Source organism: Trachypithecus francoisi, unplaced genomic scaffold (assembly GCF_009764315.1).
Source record: "Trachypithecus francoisi isolate TF-2019V2 unplaced genomic scaffold, Tfra_2.0 Lachesis_group12, whole genome shotgun sequence".
NCBI lineage: Eukaryota > Metazoa > Chordata > Mammalia > Primates > Cercopithecidae > Trachypithecus > Trachypithecus francoisi.
This window is the reverse complement of record NW_022681457.1, coordinates 12,029,026-12,048,198: the sequence shown is the minus strand read 5'-3', so window position 1 is coordinate 12,048,198 and position 19,173 is coordinate 12,029,026. Positions and strand designations below refer to the sequence as shown.

Here is a 19,173-nt window from a genome sequence, read left to right as displayed (position 1 = left end):
ACAGTCTCCACACTCATCTCCCTGCTTCTGCTTTGCCCTGCTACAGTCCATTCTCCACCCGTTACTTGGGCAGTTGGTTTATGCCTCAGGGCCTTTGCAGTTGCTGCTCTCTCTCCCCTTATTTCACTGTTGTCCCCAAGGCAGAACAAGGATGCGGGTTGTGAGTGTGTGTCATGAGAATCTACCGGGTCTCTGACCTTGCTGTGTGGAAGAGATGATCACAGGGTCCATGATGGCCATCTCTAGCCACGTAGAAAAAAGAGAGGGAGGTGAGGAGACGAAAAGCCCCAGTGAGATTTTTGGGTCCCCCAGAACCAGCTGTAATTAAAGCCAATTTTATCCCAAACTTTGGTGTAACATGAACCAATAATAATAATTATTATTATCATTATTTTGCTTAAGCTCCTTTGAATTGAGCTTCTCTTATTTCCAGTAGAATATCAAAAAAAATGTAATAGTTAAGGCCAGTTTTCCTTTCTTTTGCTTATTGCAGGCAATCAGCCTGAGAGAGGAATGGAGAGATAATCCCATACTTTTCCCTGTTAATTTCTCTAGAGAACCTCATATACGTAGACAGAAGAATTTTTTTTTAAAGTGCAGGATGGTAATATCAACCAGTATTAGACAAGGTAAAATTTAAGGCAAAGGATTAAACTGACTGAAAACAATCATTTTATATTTAACAAAGGATTCAGAATCAGGTTTTAATTAACATTTATTGAGTACCTACTATCTGCCAGCCACTGTCATATGGCGTTTTACATATATTATTTAATTGGCAAGGACATAACAATGCTGCACTTATATACATCGAATTACACAGCTGTTGAGTACATAAAGCAAAGATTATAAAAATTCATTAGCAAAAACAATTGTACTAACAGATTTTCACATAACCTTATTGGTTTTTAATGAATACAGTAGGCCAAAATTAGATAACACATGAATCTGAACAATATAATTGATGATACTGAGTTAATTAACAGGCATGTAAAGTTTTCAGTTCTACAGACAGAGAAGCTATCTTCATCTTAAATGTTTGAGAAACAATTACAAAAAAATGGACATGTTCTAGGCCACACTAAAAGCTTTTTAAAAAGTTTTGAAAGCAGATGTGTTGTAGGCCACATTCTGTGTTCACAGTGCAGTAAAACAAGAAAACAAAACTATTTTTAAACAAAAAATAAACCAAATCACTGAGTTTCAAAGCACTCTTTAGAAACACTACAATATAATCTTTAGACAACATAAAAATGAATAATCAAATGTTAAGATGTGGCCAAGGCTATATCCCGAAGTACATTTGTATTAATAAGTATACTACTATAGAAAATATAAAGAGAATATAAATCAAGTATTCAATATAAAAACTGAGACAAAGAAGAAAAACAATAAAAAATAAATGGAATACATATCAAAGGAAAACAAATTACAAGTAAAAGAAATAACAGATATAAATGAATCCTAATGCTGGTTCTTTGGAAAAACAATAGTAAACTAGATAGACCTTTGATAAATTTAATGATGAGTAAACCACAAACAGCAGTTGACAGGATACAGGGGATAGAACAAAATAAAGGGAAAATTTTAATTATAAAACAGTAGGCATAATTAAACTAATACTATGAAAAAGCCCTATGGAATGAAGAATTTTCTAGAGGATAAAAGAACTCTGGGCTGGGCGTGGGGGCTCACGCCTGTAATCCCAGCACTTAGGGAGACCAAGGCGGGTGGATCACGAGGTCAGGAGATTGAGACCATCCTGGCTAACACGGTGACACCCCGTCTCTACTAAAAATACAAAAAACTAGCCGGGCGAGGTGGCGAGCGCCTGTAGTCCCAGCTATTCAGGAGGCTGAGGCAGGAGAATGGTGTGAACCTGGGAGGCAGAGCCTGCAGTGAGCCGAGATCACGCCACTGCACTCCAGACTGGGTGACAGAGTGAGACTCGGTCTCAAAAAAACAAAACAAAACAAAAAAAACCTCTGTAATTTGCCAAAATAAATGCAAGAGGCAAAACGTATTAATAAACTGATAACATTGTAAAGAACTAAGAAAGCTGCCCAAGAATTAGCTGAAACATTCTCTCCATGACTCTATGACCTGGTTATAACAATGAATTCATTTAACATTTCAAGGGACTGATACTTCTCAAGCTACAGAAACTGCTTAAAAGCATAGAAAAGGTAAAAGTTACCCAAGTCTTTCTATGATGCAAGCTTAACCATGATACCAAAACTTCACAAAGATAGCACCAATCTCACATATGAAGATAGAGGCAAGAATCCTACATAAAATATCAATAAATAGAATTTAGTGTATGAAAAGACTGGTGCACCACAACCTTAAGAATGCAAAGTTGGTTTGATGTTAGGAAATCTACCAGATTTCATTGATCCTCAGTTGCACATTTTTTCATCTTCTCAAAGTCAGGAGATATCTTCCAGTTGGTGGCATCTTACGATTATTAGCATTTTTCTTTCTCCGTAGTATACAAAATAATGTTTTACAATCAATGATGTCTTCATTTCATGGAAATAAAGTATGTGAAAACTCACACCAAAAAAAATTTTTAAATCATCTCAAAGGATGTTTGAAAGGCATTTGAAAATATTCAACACCTATTCCTGATTTTTAACTAGCACACTTCCTTAACACAGGGCATCTATTTCATTAAATTAAACTTTTAAAACAACAGCCACCATTATAGTTAGATGTGAAACATCATAGGCATCCCCGTTAAGACCAGGAACAAAAAAAGCACGCACACTACCAAGACTATGGTTGTTTGTTGTGGAGCTTTTGACCACTCCACAAAGCCCTGAAACAGAAAAAAAGGAAAAGGATAAATATTGGAAAGGAAGGGGCCACCATTGTTACTTGCAGGAAAATAGACTTATATGATTAGAAATGAAATGTCATATCAAGAGAAAAGCTGTTTGAATTTAAAACGGTACAGCTGAGTAACTAGATATAAGATAAACGAATGTAACATAACTATGCTCTCTCAGAGGAAATGTTCAAATAATGGGATGACAATTTCAAAATCTCATTGGTATATTAAATCTCAGTTTTAACATACCGTCTATGCTCTAATGACCTCACCCCTCAAGAGCTATGTGTGTGCATGCATATGTGTGTGTATTTTTTGACCCAACTATATATCTCACTGCCTATTTGCCATCTCCGGTTGGATATCTGATGGACATCTTAAACTTCACATGTCCCCAAACAAATTTTCTAATGTCCCCCGCCACACACAAAAGCTCCTCATGCAGTTTTCCTCCTATTACCCCTTCAGGCCCCTCCAGACCTCCAACTGTGGTATCCTTGACTCCTCTCTTTCTGTCGCCACCCACATTCAAGACATCAGCAAATACTATTGGCTTTATCTTCAAAACATTCAAAATAGGACCATTTCCCTCCCCTTCACTACCACCACCCTGGTCAAAGCCACTGTCATCTATCTTGTACTCTTGATACAGAATTTCATTTCTTATCTTGATAATCCCACCCAATTTCTTGTCCATGGGTCAGAGTGCTCCTTCTAAAGGTGACATCATTCCTTGCCTTTCTCACTCTGTTCCAGCCACAGTCACTTCCAAGCCTTTGTAGTTACCAGCTCTTCTTCCTGGAATGCTCTTCCTCCAGATACCCTTAAAGCTTGCCTGTCAGTCCTTAGAAAACCTTTCCCTCACTACCTATGTAAACCAGGACGCCCTCTACAACCGCTTCCCAACAAAGACCTGCACTGTGCATGCCCCTTGTCTTTTTCTCCACGCTCTTATCACCACCTGACATGCTATGTATGTTTATCGTCTTCCTCCAGTGACACTGTAAGCACCAAGACGGCAAACCCTTGCTTTATTACTGTAGTCCCAGTGCCTGGAACAGGGTATGAACTCTGTAAATATTTGTTGAATGATTTAATAAATTAAAAAACATACCATGATAAGAGATGAGAAGACAAAATGTTTAATGATGACAATTTTCCAAAACAATGATGAATTTCGTGCAATTGCTATTAAAATATCAAGGAAGTGAATGGTGAATGCACAAGACATAATGGATTATCTGGAAAGTTAGGCAATGGTGAACGCTGAAAAAAATCCTGTGAAAGAAAAATGGAAGGACACATACTATGAATTATTAAAGTATATTATAAATCATTGATGGAGTTCACATTTCTTTTTTTTTTTTTTTTTTTTTTTGAGACTTGCTCTGTCGCCCGGGCTGGAGTGCAGTGGCCGGATCTCAGCTCACTGCAAGCTCCGCCTCCCGGGTTTACGCCATTCTCCTGCCTCAGCCTCCCGAGTAGCTAGGACTACAGGCACCAGCCACCTCGCCCGGCTAGCTTTTTGTATTTTTTAGTAGAGACGGGGTTTCACCGTGTTAGCCAGGATGGTCTCGATCTCCTGACCTCGTGATCCGCCCGTCTCGGCCTCCCAAAGTGCTGGGATTACAGGCTTGAGCCACCGCGCCCGGCCAGAATTCACATTTCTAATCTTTGAAAACAAATTCCTCCCTCTAGCCTGCTGATTCCCTCTGGATGGTACCTCATTTCAAATCTTCCTTTACAACCAGATACCTAGGGACAATGACCCACTTAAGCAGTTCCCAAACCTGGTAGAGCCCCAAAAGTTGTTGGGAGAGTTTTTCAAATATCTTGGGATCCCCTTTGGATTTTCTGGTTCAATGTATCTGAGGAGAACCAGAGAATGTGAATTTGTATAAAGTGCCTCATAATCTATGCATAAAATTGGGCCAACTGAACAAATGCTCATTGTAGCATCGCCTTCTGTAACAGTCACAACAATGGCAGCCTAACAATTCATCAGCCAAGGAAATGGGTCTGACACAACGGAGCTAGAGAACATTTGGCAGCAGTAAAAAGTAACTTTGAAATACAATGAAGATAATCAATATGTATTAAATGGAAAACTGTCCAGCATGTATTAAGTGACAATGCCAATTGGAGCAGTAACAATTTTGCCATAATTTCCTTTTGTGGAATTAAAAAATATATGTGTAGTTTACTACATGACAGTATTTAGATAAAATTCAACAACAAGCAAAACTAATCCATGCAAGTGGAAATCAAGAACTGTAGTTGCCTCCAGGGCTGGGGAGTGCGAGGGACCAAAAGGGAAAATAAGAGAATGTTCTAGAATGATGACAGCACTCAATATCTTGATTGGGGTGTTGGTTACATGGATGTACGTGTGTAAACACTCTCTGGTTAGTGCATTTTATTGGAAATAATTATACTTCAATTTTGAAAAGCAGAATATAAAGTTAAGAAAATGTAATAAATACAGGTCATCTGAAATCCAGTAATTTTACCCACATCACACATAATAGACCCATAGATGCCTCACCTAGTTCCTCTTTATTTCTGATTTTCAGGCTGATGCAGCTCTCCCCTGGATGCTAGCGGTATTGGCTGCAAGTTGTATGGTTTACAGTTTGTAGTTGCTCCTTCTCTTCTGACAAATGCCCTTTGCTAATGAGGTCCTCCTTCCTAGAGGATTACCCAGGAGGTTAACTCGCCCTCCAGGGCAGTCCACAGCCAACAATAACTCATATGGGATACAAAAGGTCATTCCATTGACTCAGAGGAGGACAATTCTCTCTCTTTTTTTTTTTTTTTTTGAGAAGGAGAGTCTCGCTGTGTTGCCCAGGCTGGAGTGCAGTGGCAATCTCAGCTAACGGCAATCTCTGCCTCCCGGGTTCAAGCAATTCTCTGCCTCAGCCTCCCGAGTAGCTGGGATTACAGGCGTCCGCCAGCACGCCAGCTAATTTTTGTATTTTTAGTAGAGATGAGGTTTCACCATCTTGGCCATGCTGGTCTTAAACTCCTGACCTCGTGATCCACCCACCTCGGCCTCCCAAAGTGCTGGGATTACAGGCTTGAGCCACTGCGCCCGGCCCAGAGGAGGACAAGTCTCTATTCACATTCCAGGGCTCCCCTGAGATAAGACGGAGGCTGGACTTCAGTTCTACCAACATACTTGCCTGGTTCCCTCTCCTCCCCTCCCCAGCTTCCCTCACTCCCTCCTGGGCTTCACCAGAGAGCACAACCCTCAATCAAGCACTGGCACACAAATCTCAATTCAGTGTCAGTATATAGGGAAACACGTTTGGCAGGATATATACAGCAACTTATTTTTCTTTTTTTTTTCTTTTCTTTTTTTTTACTCTGTCACCCAGGCTGGAGTGCAGTGGTACAATCTCAGCTCATTGCAACCTCTGCCTCTGATGTTCAAGCGATTCTCCTGCCACAGCCTCCTGAGTAGCTGGGATTACAGGCAAGCGCCACCATGCCCAGCTAATTTTTGTATTTTTAGTAGAAATGGGTTTTTGCCATGTTATGCAGGCTGGTCTCGAACTCATGACCTTAAGCGATCCGCCTGCCTCTGCCTCCCAAAGTGCTGCGATTACAGACAGCAGTCCCTGTGCCCGGCCAGCTTAAAACATTCTGTTGAAGTGGAATGTAGAAAGAGGAGGTTGCACACATCCTAGGTGTACAGCCTGAGGCAACTTCAGAAGGTGAACACACCATGTAACTAGCACCCCAAACAGGAAGCAGATCATTATCAACCCCGCAAATCCCCCCCACCTCAGAGGTAACTACCCCAACTTCTCCCACTATGGATGAATTTGGCCTCTTACAGTACCTTTTACCAGGGGTTATTCTGGGCATTGATCTTTTTAAAATCTCATGCACTTAGATAAGATTTGAAGGTGTTACATATGCTTGCATTTTATGGAATGGGAATGGGTTTTCCCCTCTTGCTATCCTCTGGGCCCACAGACTGGGAACTTCTGCCCTCCTGGAAAGTAACCCTTTTTCTTTCTTCTACTTCTTCACTCACTCCTCTCCACAGGAGGTATAGTGACTAGGAGAACAGGGAGAGGCCTTCATCTCTGTCCCCAGTCCTCTCTCAGGGCAGGATCAAGCCCCAAACGGGCAGGACACCTAGTGGTTAAGAGACATGCTGGGTTCAAATCCTAGCTCTGCCATTTACATGTTGCATGACAAGGGAAAGTTACATAACCTCTCTGTGCCTTAGTTTTCCCATCTGTACAATGGGAAAACAGGTCCTACCTTAAGGACTGATAAGAGGACCAAGTAAATTAAGGTAAGTAGAGCACGAAGGCCAGCTCCTGGCCCACGATGAGGCTGTAACTGCCATCAAAGGTCTCTGGTTCCAGACAGCCCGCTCCTCTTTCTTTTTTGGAAGTGGGTTGTTGTCTGCAGGAAGGAGGGTCTGTCCATGCAGAAAACGGACCCAGGGCCTGCCAACGAGAGGCCCTCGCCTATCAGCCCCCTTCTGTGTGCTCCATCAATGCTGGTTCAATGGATTACAACTGGGCGAACGAGTGAGTGAATGGATGATGTCACAGAGGCCTCTCCCAAGCAGCAGGTCTAACATTGACCTTGTCCTTTCTTCCAGACTTCCTCCTTGATCCCTATGCTGGAGGCGAGAACCTCCATCTGCCCTGTCCCCACATCAGAATTCAGGTGTTGCCCCGGGCTTGCCCCTGTTCCTGCAGCTTTTATGTCCCACAGATCTGGAAATGCCATCAGGTCCCCGACTCGACATGTCCTGGGTCCCAGTGGCTCCTGTCCTCGCCTCCAAGCCCAAACTCTATGCTAGCTCTGCGACCCACTCATTGTGGGATGTGAAGCAAGCCATTTGGTTTCTCTCTGCCTCAGTTTCCTCATCTGTAGAGGAGGAAACCATGCTAACGATCTCACAGGGCTCATGAGTTAATCATGGGAGTTAATTAGTGTTCAGTTACTAGATGAGTTATAATAAGATGCGCTTAGAATAGCAGCAAGCTGGCTGGGTGTCATGGCTCATGCCTGCAATCCCAGCACTTTCCGAGGCCGAGGTGGGTGGATCATGAAGTCAAGAGATCAAGACCTTCTTGGCCAACATGGTAAAACCCCGTTTCTACTAAAAATACAAGAATTAGCTGGGTGTGGTGGTGTGCACCTGTAGTCCCAGCTACTCAGGAGGCTGAGGCAGGAGAATTGCTTGAATAGAGGAGGTGGAGGTTGCAGTGAGCAGTGAGCCAAGATCACGCCACTGCACTCCAGCCTGGTGACAGAGCAAGACTCCGACTCAAAAAAAAAAGAGTAACATCAAGCTTGTAACATGCAGAAGGAAAGTGGCAACTCTTCTCTCCTTTTTTCCCTAACTACACATTTCTGACTTGCTCCTTTGCCCCCCATACTCTAACCCCAGCCACATCCAACCCACCTTCCTTCTACATGGGCTCCCACATTCTCTAAGTCCCCAAACCCATTCTATGGCTCCCACTGCCTGCAAAACACATCCGACCTCATCGGTGTGGGACTTGGCAGAGAGAGGAGTCCTCTTAAAGGCCAAATCAGAACACGTTCCTCCTCTGTCTAGAACTCGCCAATGGCTCCCACCCCACTCAGAGTAAAACCCACATTTCACCATGGTCCATGAGACGCTACGTCATCCATCCCATCGCCTCCATGACCTCACCCACTAGTCCTCCCTCCCACCCTTCAGCCACGCTGACCACCACCCCTCTTGGTGTTCCCCAAATATACCAGGCACATCTGTACCTCAGGGCCTTTGCACTTGCTGTGTCCTCTGCATAGAGCCCGCTCCCCCTAGACATCTGCCAGTATCACTCCCCACCTCCTTCAGGTCCTCACTCAATAGCTCCCTCTCGGGGGGACTTTCCTAGACACCCTTCTTAAAATGGCAACCCCCAGCCCCAACTCCTACTCCCAAATCCCCTTCCTGCTTTATTTTTCTCCATAGCAGTTATCACCACTCAGTGCAATTCATATTTTAGCTGCTTATTTCAGTTGTTATCTGTCTACCTCGGTGACGGTGAGCTCCATGAAGGCAGGGACCATTTCTGTCTCACTATTGTATGCTCTGTGCATTGAACACTGCTTGGCACTGAGTAGGTGCTCAAGAAATAGACGTGCAATGAATGAATGATGTCATCCCAGCCATATTTTCACCCAAATCTCTCACTGCTCTGCCCTTAACTTCAGTGTCCCCGAACCATACCGTGCTATGCCACCTTGCCTGTGAACATGCTCTTCCCTTCCCTGTTATGCCCGTGGAATTCTTACTATCCTGAAAACCCCAGGTCTGGTGTGTCCTCCTCTCTAGGATATCCAAGAAGAAACCTCCTGGCATGCAGTTAACTTCTTCCTTTGGGCCTCCCCACTGTGCCCAGCACTTATTTCTGCACTATCATGGTTTGTTGGCCAGTTTGTTTCCCTCACCCTCACCTCTGCACCACGAGTCAATAAATCCATTTTCTGGCTTGAGGCAGCCAGAGTTACATTCCTGACATGATTGGGAGATGGATGGGACTCTCATGTGCTGAGAGTGATTATGTGATTTTTCTCATGTATGAGATGAATGTATAAATGAAAGAATCATTGGTTTTCTTATATTGATGTCTTATTCCTCAAAAAATGAAATATTAGGTTTTTTTTAGTGAAAGGAATGTGTTTGATGATTCTCTTTGGTTTTACTTGTAGTATGTGGATTAAAACTCAGTAGATGGTTAGTGGATGGATAAATGGAATAGTGGGTGGATGGGTGAATGGATTGGTAGGTGGCCTTATGACTGGATGTGTGAATAGATACAGATGGATGAACGCATGAGTGGGCATATGCGTGGATGCATACTGGCCACATCCTACCACAGCCAACAGATAGTAGAGGGATGAATAGGTGGGTGGACAGATGAGTGGATATAGGATGGGTATGTAGGTGGGTGGATTGAATAGATGGATTGATGGCATCTGAATAAAAGGGTGAATGAGTATGTGTATAGATAACTGGATATATGGATGGATGAATGGGTGGATGGAAGGATGCATGGAATGGGTATATGGATGCATAAGGGATGAAAGGTTGGATAAATGAATGAGTAGACAGATGAATGGTTGGTGGATGTTCAGTGGGTAGCGGAATGAATGGATGGGTGAATGGAAAGGTGAGAGGGTAGGTGGAAGGGAGGGTTTATGGGTGGATGGATAAGTGGATAGACAGCTGAGGTATAGGGATGGGTTGATGCATGGATGGATGGATGGATGGATGGATGGATGGATAAGTGGATAAACAGATAAAGTATAGGGATGGATGGATGGATGGATGGATGGATGGATGGACAGACGGATGGATGGATGGATGGATGGTGGATAAGTGTATAAACAGATGAAATGTAAGGTGGATGGATGGATGGATGGATGGATGGAATGGGTATACAAATGAATAGGTGAATAAAAGTTTGGGTGGATGAATGATTGGACAGATGAGTGAATGGCTGGTAGATGTTTGAGTGGTGGATGAATGAATGGATGAGTGATTGGAAAGGTAAGAGGGTGGGTGGAAGGGAGAGTTGATGAATAAGTGGATAAAAGATGAATTACAGAGGTGGATGCATGGGTAGATGGATTTATGAAGGAAGTGTTGGAGGATATGTGTGAACTAAGTTATGCACACCACATGGAGACCCTCCAGTGTGTGTCTGATCACCATAGAGATCAGACACAAGAGATCTCTTGAGATTTTTATGGGGCAGGTAAATTCCAAGCTGAGAATGCAAACGTGACAAACTGCTGAGATCTACAGAGCGGGACATTTGTGGAAAAGGAACAAACCCCCCAGTGTACCTGGGAGCCCTCTGATTCGTCATCTTCCTCCACCGAACTCCACTCCTGGGAAAGCCCAGTCTCTTGAGAAGACAGGTCTGCGTGAGGGTGGGAGTGAAGGAAAAAGGAGCCATGAGTGAGTGGCTAGACGGCGGGAGTGGGCTCTTCCCACTGGCATCTTGTGCCTTTACTAATAGCTTGTCCCTTTACTAACAGTCTTCTCTCTCTGTCTCACCCTCCCTCTCTCACACACACACAAACACACAACCCCCCCCCCCCCCACATACACACATGCCTATGTGGTTCAGGTGGGGCTGAGAGAATGAGAGGCCTGAATTCTGTTCTATAACTACCTAGACAACTTCAACTGGGTCACCTGATGTGCCCTGCCACTTAAGTCTTCACTCCCTTACCTGTCCAGTAAGTAAGAGTTCCTTCTCTATAGGCAGAAACTGAGTGAAGGAGCAGAAGAAAAAGCCACAGAAGTAAACCAGGATGATGGAGGCTTCCCCAGCTTCCAAAGAACAGACACTAGTGGAGACATGTCCCCACAGTCAGAACCTTAGCGTCCTTCTCATCCCTAAGCTGAATAGACTGGGCAAATCCTGGCATTTTCCAGTCTTTCTGTACCTGAGCCCTAGCCAGGAGCTCCAAGCCTCACTAGCAGAGCTGGCCTCTGTTATCCACACCTTCTGTCCCAGGCCTGCTTATCCCCCTGAGGAAAAAGACAGTGCCTAGTAGGCGATATAAGGCTCAGCCCCTTTCTGCTATGGGGTGCCATTGAGATATCAGCAAATGGCACTATCCTTTATCCATCTGTTTGGGCCCAAACCCTAAAAGTCATCGTGATACCTCTCTTTTCCTTTCCTTCTCCACATCCATCAGCAAGAACTGATTCCTCCTCCCAAAGGTGTCCCAAATCTCTCCACTTACCCCACCTCTCTCTTGGACAGTTGCAGGAGTCTCCTAACTGGCCTCCCACCTTCCATTCTTGACTTCCTAGCCCTACAATCCATTGTCACATGCAGTGAGACTCAGGGTTTCTCAAACTTGGCACTATCGGCATTTGGAGCTGCACCATGCTTTGTGTGGTGCACGATAGGATGTCCTGTGCATGATAGGACGTTTATCAGCATCACTACTGGCTTCTCCCCACCAGATAACAGCAGCATCTCCACAGTTAGGATAACCCTAAACGTTTCCAGACACTGCCAAAAATCACCTGGGGTGGAGAGGTGGGGTATAAGACCATGCCCAGTTGAAATCCACTGAGTTAGAGGATTATTTTTGAAATGCAAATGAGATCATGTGTTTTTCCCCTTCAAATCTTCCAGTGCTTGAAAATTGGGGTGTTCCCTTTCTTGCCCTCCCTGAGAACCCTGCAAGCACCGCCATGAGGATAACCCTGAAAAATCCTGCTGGAGACACATGACCTGTCCTCAGCACCACCGAGCCAGCCAACAGCCAGCACCAGCAGACATGGGAGTAAAGCCATCTGAGCTCGACCAGTGGCCTCACCAGCTCTCTGAGGCCACACAGACAAGCACAGGCAGGAAAAGTGTCCCCTGAGGGCAGGTCAAACTTCTGACCCACAGAATCATGAGCCAATATGTGATTGTTGCTTTAAGCCTCTAAGTTTGGGGATGACTTGTTACACGGCAAAAGCTGACTGACACAGTGCCCCATGAATAGCTGTTGAATGGATGAGTGAAGGAGTGAATGTTTAGTCTTTCCCTAGGCCCTGCCAATTCCTTCCCCTACACCCACTCACCTCCCAAAGGACCCCTGCCTCTCACCTTTCTCATCACTGTCATGGCTGGAGGCCCCAACCTCCACAGCCTCCCAGTCCTTGGTGCAGGTGGGATGGGGAGGCTTCTCCCAGGCCCGGCTCTCCCGAGGCAGCAGCGTCTTGGTCCTCTCGGGCTCCAGCAGCCCCCGCGTCTGCTCAGGACTGAGACTCTGCATCGCCCCAGGAGGAGGTGAAGCTTCTGAGACAAGCTTCTCTTTCTCCTCCCGCTCCAGGGTCCTCTCTGGTTCCCCAGGCACAGGGTTCAGAACCTGAGGACTGACGAACATTTCATCATGCAGTGAATCGTTACAGAGGGCCAGCAGGGGCTAGACACGATTCTAAGCATTAGAAATACAGTAGTAATCAAGTGGAGATCCCTGCCCTCCTGGGGCTTACATTCTAGTAGAGAGAGAAAGAGACAGGCAGGGAACAAACAAAGCACGCAGCAGGTCAAACGGTAGAGAGCGCTCTGGAGACAAAGCTGGAAAGGGAATGTTTGTCATGGGCAGGTACACGCAGACACACACTCACATACTCATATATACATACATACAAACATAAACACATCCACACATACACACACTGACAGTCACATACAACACACACATACTCACATACTCATATACACACATACAGCCACACATGCACCTAGACACACACAGTCACATAGGCACACACATACCCACACTCATACACTCACATACTCATACCCACACTCACACTCACACACACACGATACACTAACATACATATACACACTCATACTCACATTCACACATATATACAGTCACATACATATACACACACACACATCCACACACACACCTCACATACATATACACATACAGTCACATATACACACGCTCAAACTCTCACACACATACACTTACACACATTCACACACACTCATGCATTCACAATACACACACTCACATATGCCCTCACATACATATACACGTATACACATACACAGTCACATATACACATGCTCAAACTCACACTAACACATACACACATACACATACACACACTCATACACACATTCACAGACACATGCATTCACAATCACACACATATACGCCCTCACATACACATACACGCATACACATACACAGTCACATATACAAACTCTCACACACATACACACTCACTCACACACACTAACATATACACGTACATACACATTCACACACTCACACACTTCTCACACACACTCACATACATTCACACACACAGTCCACATCCCAAAGCACATAGAGGGGGTTTTAGAGAGGGTTGCCCCTGGAATCCCTCTGGCTATAGAGAGAAGAGCCTTAGTCTTCGCACCAGCCCCCCACAGCCCCCAATTTCTCCTTGGTTGTCATAAAAAATGATGCATTCACCATATGGGGGTTAAAAGTCTTTTTTGTTTATTTTATTTTATTTTATTTTATTTTTTGAGACAGGGTTTTGCTATTTCCCAGACTGCAGTGCTGTGACAGGATCTCGGCTCACTGCAACCTCTGCCCCCCAGGTTCCATGGATTCTCCTGCCTCAGCCTCCTGAGTAGCTGGGATTACAGGCGTGCACCACCATGCGCAGCTAATTTTTGCATTTTCAGTAGAAGTGAGGCTTCACTACGTTGGCCAAGCTGGTCTCAAACTCCTGACCTCAAGTGATCTCCCCACCTGGGCCTCCCGGTGTGCTGGGATTTGCAGACATGAGCCACTGTGCCCAGCCTCAAAAGTCTAATTTTAAATGAACTATTATTTAATACCCGTATTCTATATAGTTGATCAACCTGAAATTCAGGTGGTTGTTTGCAAGAAGCTATCTAAACTCTAAGGACTTATAATTATGTAACCCTTTGCCTTAAAACTCTAAAGCTGGTTTATGCTTCTGTTTTAGGAAATTGTATCATCAATTTTGTATGTGTAACCCAAAGACTATCCTTGTGAATAATAACTTTTAAAAAAAAGTAAATTATCTTGGAGTGAATGGAAAGCTTTGTGAGCCTTTTTCTCTTTGCTTAGCCTTATGTAAATAGAAATTGTTCTGTCAAATTTTAAAATCACGGGGCAGACACTGTAGATCAAGAAGAAGTTTGTGACTCAACAACCAAAACCATGTGGAGACTATGATGTTTGGTCTCAGATTAAAAAACTAAATCTTCTGTGAAAAGAAAACTTTTTTAAAAGAAAACCAAATGAATGTGATTATGGACTGGGTATTTGACTACCCCAAGGCAGTATCAGTGACTTTTGTTGAGTACGGGAATGGCTTTACGGATAGATAGGGAGAGGTCCACCTTAGCTTTTAGAGGTGTTTTGTAGTACGTAGGGGTGAATTGACCTGATGGCTGAGATTTGCTTTAAAATACTCCCATATGCAGCCATAAAAAGAATGAGTTCATGTCCTTTGCAGGGACATGGATGATCCTGAAAGCCATCCTTCTCAGCAAACTAACACAGGAACAGAAAACCAAACACCGCATGTTCTCACTCATAAGCGGGAGTTGAACAGTGAGAACACATGGACACAGGGAGGGGAACAGCACGCACCGGGGCCTGTCGGGGGTTGGGGGAAGGGGAGGGAGAGCATTAGGACAAATAGCTAATGCATGCAGGGCTTAAATCTAGATGACAGGTTGATAGGTGCAGCAAACCACCATGGCACATGTATACCTATGGAACAAACCTGCACGTTCTGCACATGTACCCCAGAACTTACGGAAAAAAACAAAAACAAACAAAAAACAAACTCCCACAAAGAAAGAGCACACAAAAAAATGAGAAATGCTGAATCTGGGAAGTTGGTAGATGGTGGTTCACAGTACTATCCTCACACTGAACAGTATGTTTGAAATGTTTTCATAATAGAAAATATATATGTTTATATGTGTGTATATATGCAGAATATGTCTTTCTTTTTCTGCATTACCAATCAGCATTTCTGTCTCCTTCCTGCAGCGGGGTGTCTCACATTTCCCTAGAACCCAAATTCAAGCTCATCATTTCCCCAGACCCCTCTGCCCACTGCCCCACTCACAGCACTCCCTCTTCCTGGATCCCCCGCTCTCAGCCAGGACTCCACCGTCCTCCCCAACAATCTCTACAGGACTCATCTTCGACTTGCCTCCGCCTCCCCTGCCACATCCAATCCTTGTTCAAGTCCACTTCCTCTTGCCTCAGAAAATACTCTGCCCTGCTGCCTGCTGCCCAGGGTCCGTCCCAGTCTGCGTTTTTGTTCCCCTGGATAGAGGGACCTCCACCGTGTTCATCACCCTGCCTCCTGGGGGTCCACTCAGCCCTTCGCCCATGGATCCTGCTCCCCACTCCCCTGCCCCCAGCTTCAACCTCCTCAAGACCCTTCTAGTTATGAGATTCTCAATGCCCAGGAGTGGGCACTACTGTCCCTGCATGCTCTCGCCTCCTAGACAGTCCAGGTGGAGATTTCAGGCACAGGCAGGGATCTCTGACACTGAATTCCAGGGAGAAAAAGCATCTCCTGCGTCAGCCCCTGTGATCCTCCGCATTACCTCAAAGAGAAAGTCTCTGTTGGGTGCCCCTATGCTTTTAGCATCTCTCTCGCTGAGCTTCCTTTCTCACAAAGGGAGAGCAGCTTCAGGCAGGCAAAGCAGGCAGTACAGAGCTTCCCCTCAGTAAGAAATAAACATTAAAAGTGATACTGGCTTTCCCTTTGCAACAGTGATCCAAAGTTTGCCTTTGAAACCCACTGAGGTAGAGTTTTAAAGCAGGTTGACTCATGCCGGCTGGTGGATGTGTCTGTCGGCTCAATCACTTTGGAAAACTATTTGGCAACATCTAGGAAAGCTGAGCACCCTGGGACCTGGTGATTAAACCCCCAACACTTAGCCAGGAGCAATGAGAACCTGTGTCCACACACATGCGTGTGCGTGAATGTTGATGTCTGCTGTATTCATAACCATTCATAAGAACGCAGTGGTTTATATGCATAGCCAGAAGCACTCATAGGCATAATGAAAATGCTAAAAAACCAGGTGTTTATCAACAAGATAATGCAGACATAAATTGCAGTTTATGCATTCAGGGGAGTACAGCTCAGTAATGAGAGGGGCCCACAAAAGGATATAGGCGGCAACATGGGTGAATAGAATATATATATTTAAATAATCAAATATATTTTAGTATATAATTATTTTATAAAAAATATATACTTATAAATAAAAAATAAATATATTTGTATTATAAATATAAAAAATAAATATATTTATATTATAAATATAAAAAAATATTTGTATTATAAATATAAAAAATAAATATATTTGTATTATAAATATAAAAATAAATATATTTATATTATAAATATTAAAAATAAATATATATATTATAAATATAAAAAATAAAGGCCGGGCGCGGTGGCTCAAGCCTGTAATCCCAGCACTTTGGGAGGCCGAGACGGGCGGATCACAAGGTCAGGAGATCGAGACCATCCTGGCTAACACGGTGAAACCCCGTCTCTACTAAAAAATACAAAAAACTAGCCGGGCGAGGTGGCGGGCGCCTGTAGTCCCAGCTACTCGGGAGGCTGAGGCAGGAGAATGGCGTGAACCCGGGAGGCGGAGCTTGCAGTGAGCTGAGATCCGGCCACTGCACTCCAGCCTGGGCGGCAGAGCGAGACTCCATCTCAAAAAAAAAAAAAAAAAAAATTAGCCAGGTGTGGTGTCACAAACCTGTAGTCTCAGTTACTGGGAGGATCCTTTGAGCCTGGGAGTTCAAGGCTTCAATGAGTTAGGATCATACTACTGCACTCCAGCCTGGGTGACAGAGCAAGACTCTGTCTCAAAAAACCAATCAATGAATCAATGAATCAAGAGTACTCTTTCAATCAATGAATCAAGAGTACTCTTTTACTGTGAGTTTTCTACACATGAAAATTAACTATAGGTCCAGAGAAATATTTCTCTATTGTAAGGTGCACATGAACAAATGGCAGTGGATGTATGGCATGGGAAGAGAGGACCGGGACCGTGGGGAGTGCAGCAAAAGAGAGATCAGGTCTCCTGTCTGAAGAAGCTGCACCGTGCAACTCAGCTAATGTTTGCAGAGCAAATGCTTGGGACTGATGTCAACCATCCTGTGATTTCTCAAAAGAAGACTGGAAATCTGTATATTCAGATGGCATTTTCTACATTTCATGATGTCAATAATTATTTCCAGTGTGTAACAGGAAGACACCTGTAGTCAAATAGCACAAGTTGTGGGGCTGAATTAGACCCTGGGGTTGCCCATTTGCAACCTCAGTGTGGGTTGAGGAGTCTGTTGGGAGTGAGGAGAGGAGGCTGCCTAGATATTTTTCAGGGGAAGAAAATTCCTACGGGGCGTTCATGAGAAAGAGTGTTACAGAGTACCATCAGGGAGTTCTGCTTTGTTTATTGCTTTGGGGTTCTGTTTGGCTTTGTTTTTAATGTGAGACATAATTAATCATGGATCTAGGTTGAGGGGAGGGGACGGCATGGAAAAGGAGAAAATGCAGGCAAGCAGGGTGACAGATGGGTAAGACAGGAGCCATCAGGTCAAGGTCAGGAGAAGCTGGATCTGCAGTGAATGGAGGAGGAAGAAGGAAAGGGGATGAGACAGAGGTATGGTGGGGGGGAGGGGATTCACACTCCACAGCCTCAGTGTTCTTGGTGAAATAGCAAACAAGTCATCCCCTGAGAGGATGGAGATGCAGTCACAACAACGACAACCAGCAACCACAACAAAAGCAATAACTATATCGGCAGCGTTTCCTGGAGGCCAGGACTCTCCTTGTGCCCACTCCTGCTGAGCACTGCGAATCCCTTTTCTCACATAAAGCTCGCCATACTTCTCGCTACAGACACTATCATGTTGCCTTTTGACAGACAGGGAAGTCCCTTGATCAAAGTCACACAGCTCAGAAGAGTGGGGGCGGGGCTGCAGCACCTGTTTGCTGAGAGCCTGCGCTCCCACCGTTGCAGGGTGGTCCACAGGGGCCCAGGCGGACACACGACGCGAACACGCACAGGTGCACACGCGGGCAGGTGCGCTGACACCCAGGGAGGAGCGAACATCGACACGGGGTCCCCGCGAGACGAGCGTCCGTGCCCGCGCCGCCCCACGAGGGTCCACAGACCATCAGTGCACTCTCAGTGCAGGTCCGGGCTCCCCTCCTGACGCGGAGGCTGGAATTCACCTGCAACCCCAAGCCAGGACACAGACCGCCGCTGTGGAGAAACAGACGCGACCCCGACAGACCCCGGCCCTCTCCCACCGGACCGGCTTGGAGACGACCCCTCCCCGGACCCCATCCCTGGAGCGGCTCTGCCCTTCACCCCCACCCATGCACACACACACTCTGCGCATCCACACTCGCGCGCGCCTCCCCGGATCGCCGCCCGAGCCCCCAGCCCCTTTTCTCCGCCTCCTTCCCGCCCGCGGGGGTCCCTCGGACTCACCCTCCCCAACCAGACCCTGTCTGGGCTCTGCAGAGCTGGCGCCGCACTGACTGCGGCTGCGCAGACGCGGAGGCTGCGGGGTGGGGGGAGTGGGAGGTGGGAGGTGGGGGAATTGGGGAGCGTGGGCGGCCTCCTCCCCTCCTCCACCCCCGGGAAGCCTGCACCTGGAGGGGCGTGGGGAAGGCAGTGGAGGGGCCGCAGAGGCCGTGTACCCGCGGCGTGGTGCAGGGGGGTGTGGTACCGAGCTGGTCCATCCCCAGCTGATGGGCACGTACG

The 19,173-nt window shown here is 45.4% G+C and overlaps 1 protein-coding gene across 1 annotated transcript; it reads right to left on the bottom strand.

The window, feature by feature from the left end:
- Positions 1 to 697: 697 nt before the first annotated feature.
- SMIM17 (small integral membrane protein 17) lies at positions 698 to 18,957 on the bottom strand. Its single transcript, XM_033224584.1, has 4 exons — positions 18,898 to 18,957; positions 12,466 to 12,734; positions 10,691 to 10,767; positions 698 to 2,821 (listed from the first exon to the last, which is right to left on the bottom strand). The coding sequence occupies exons 2-4, from the start codon at positions 12,632 to 12,634 to the stop codon at positions 2,711 to 2,713; spliced, it is 357 nt and encodes a 118-aa protein (XP_033080475.1). The 5' UTR covers positions 12,635 to 12,734; positions 18,898 to 18,957; the 3' UTR covers positions 698 to 2,710.
- Between the last annotated feature and the right edge of the window lie 216 nt (positions 18,958 to 19,173).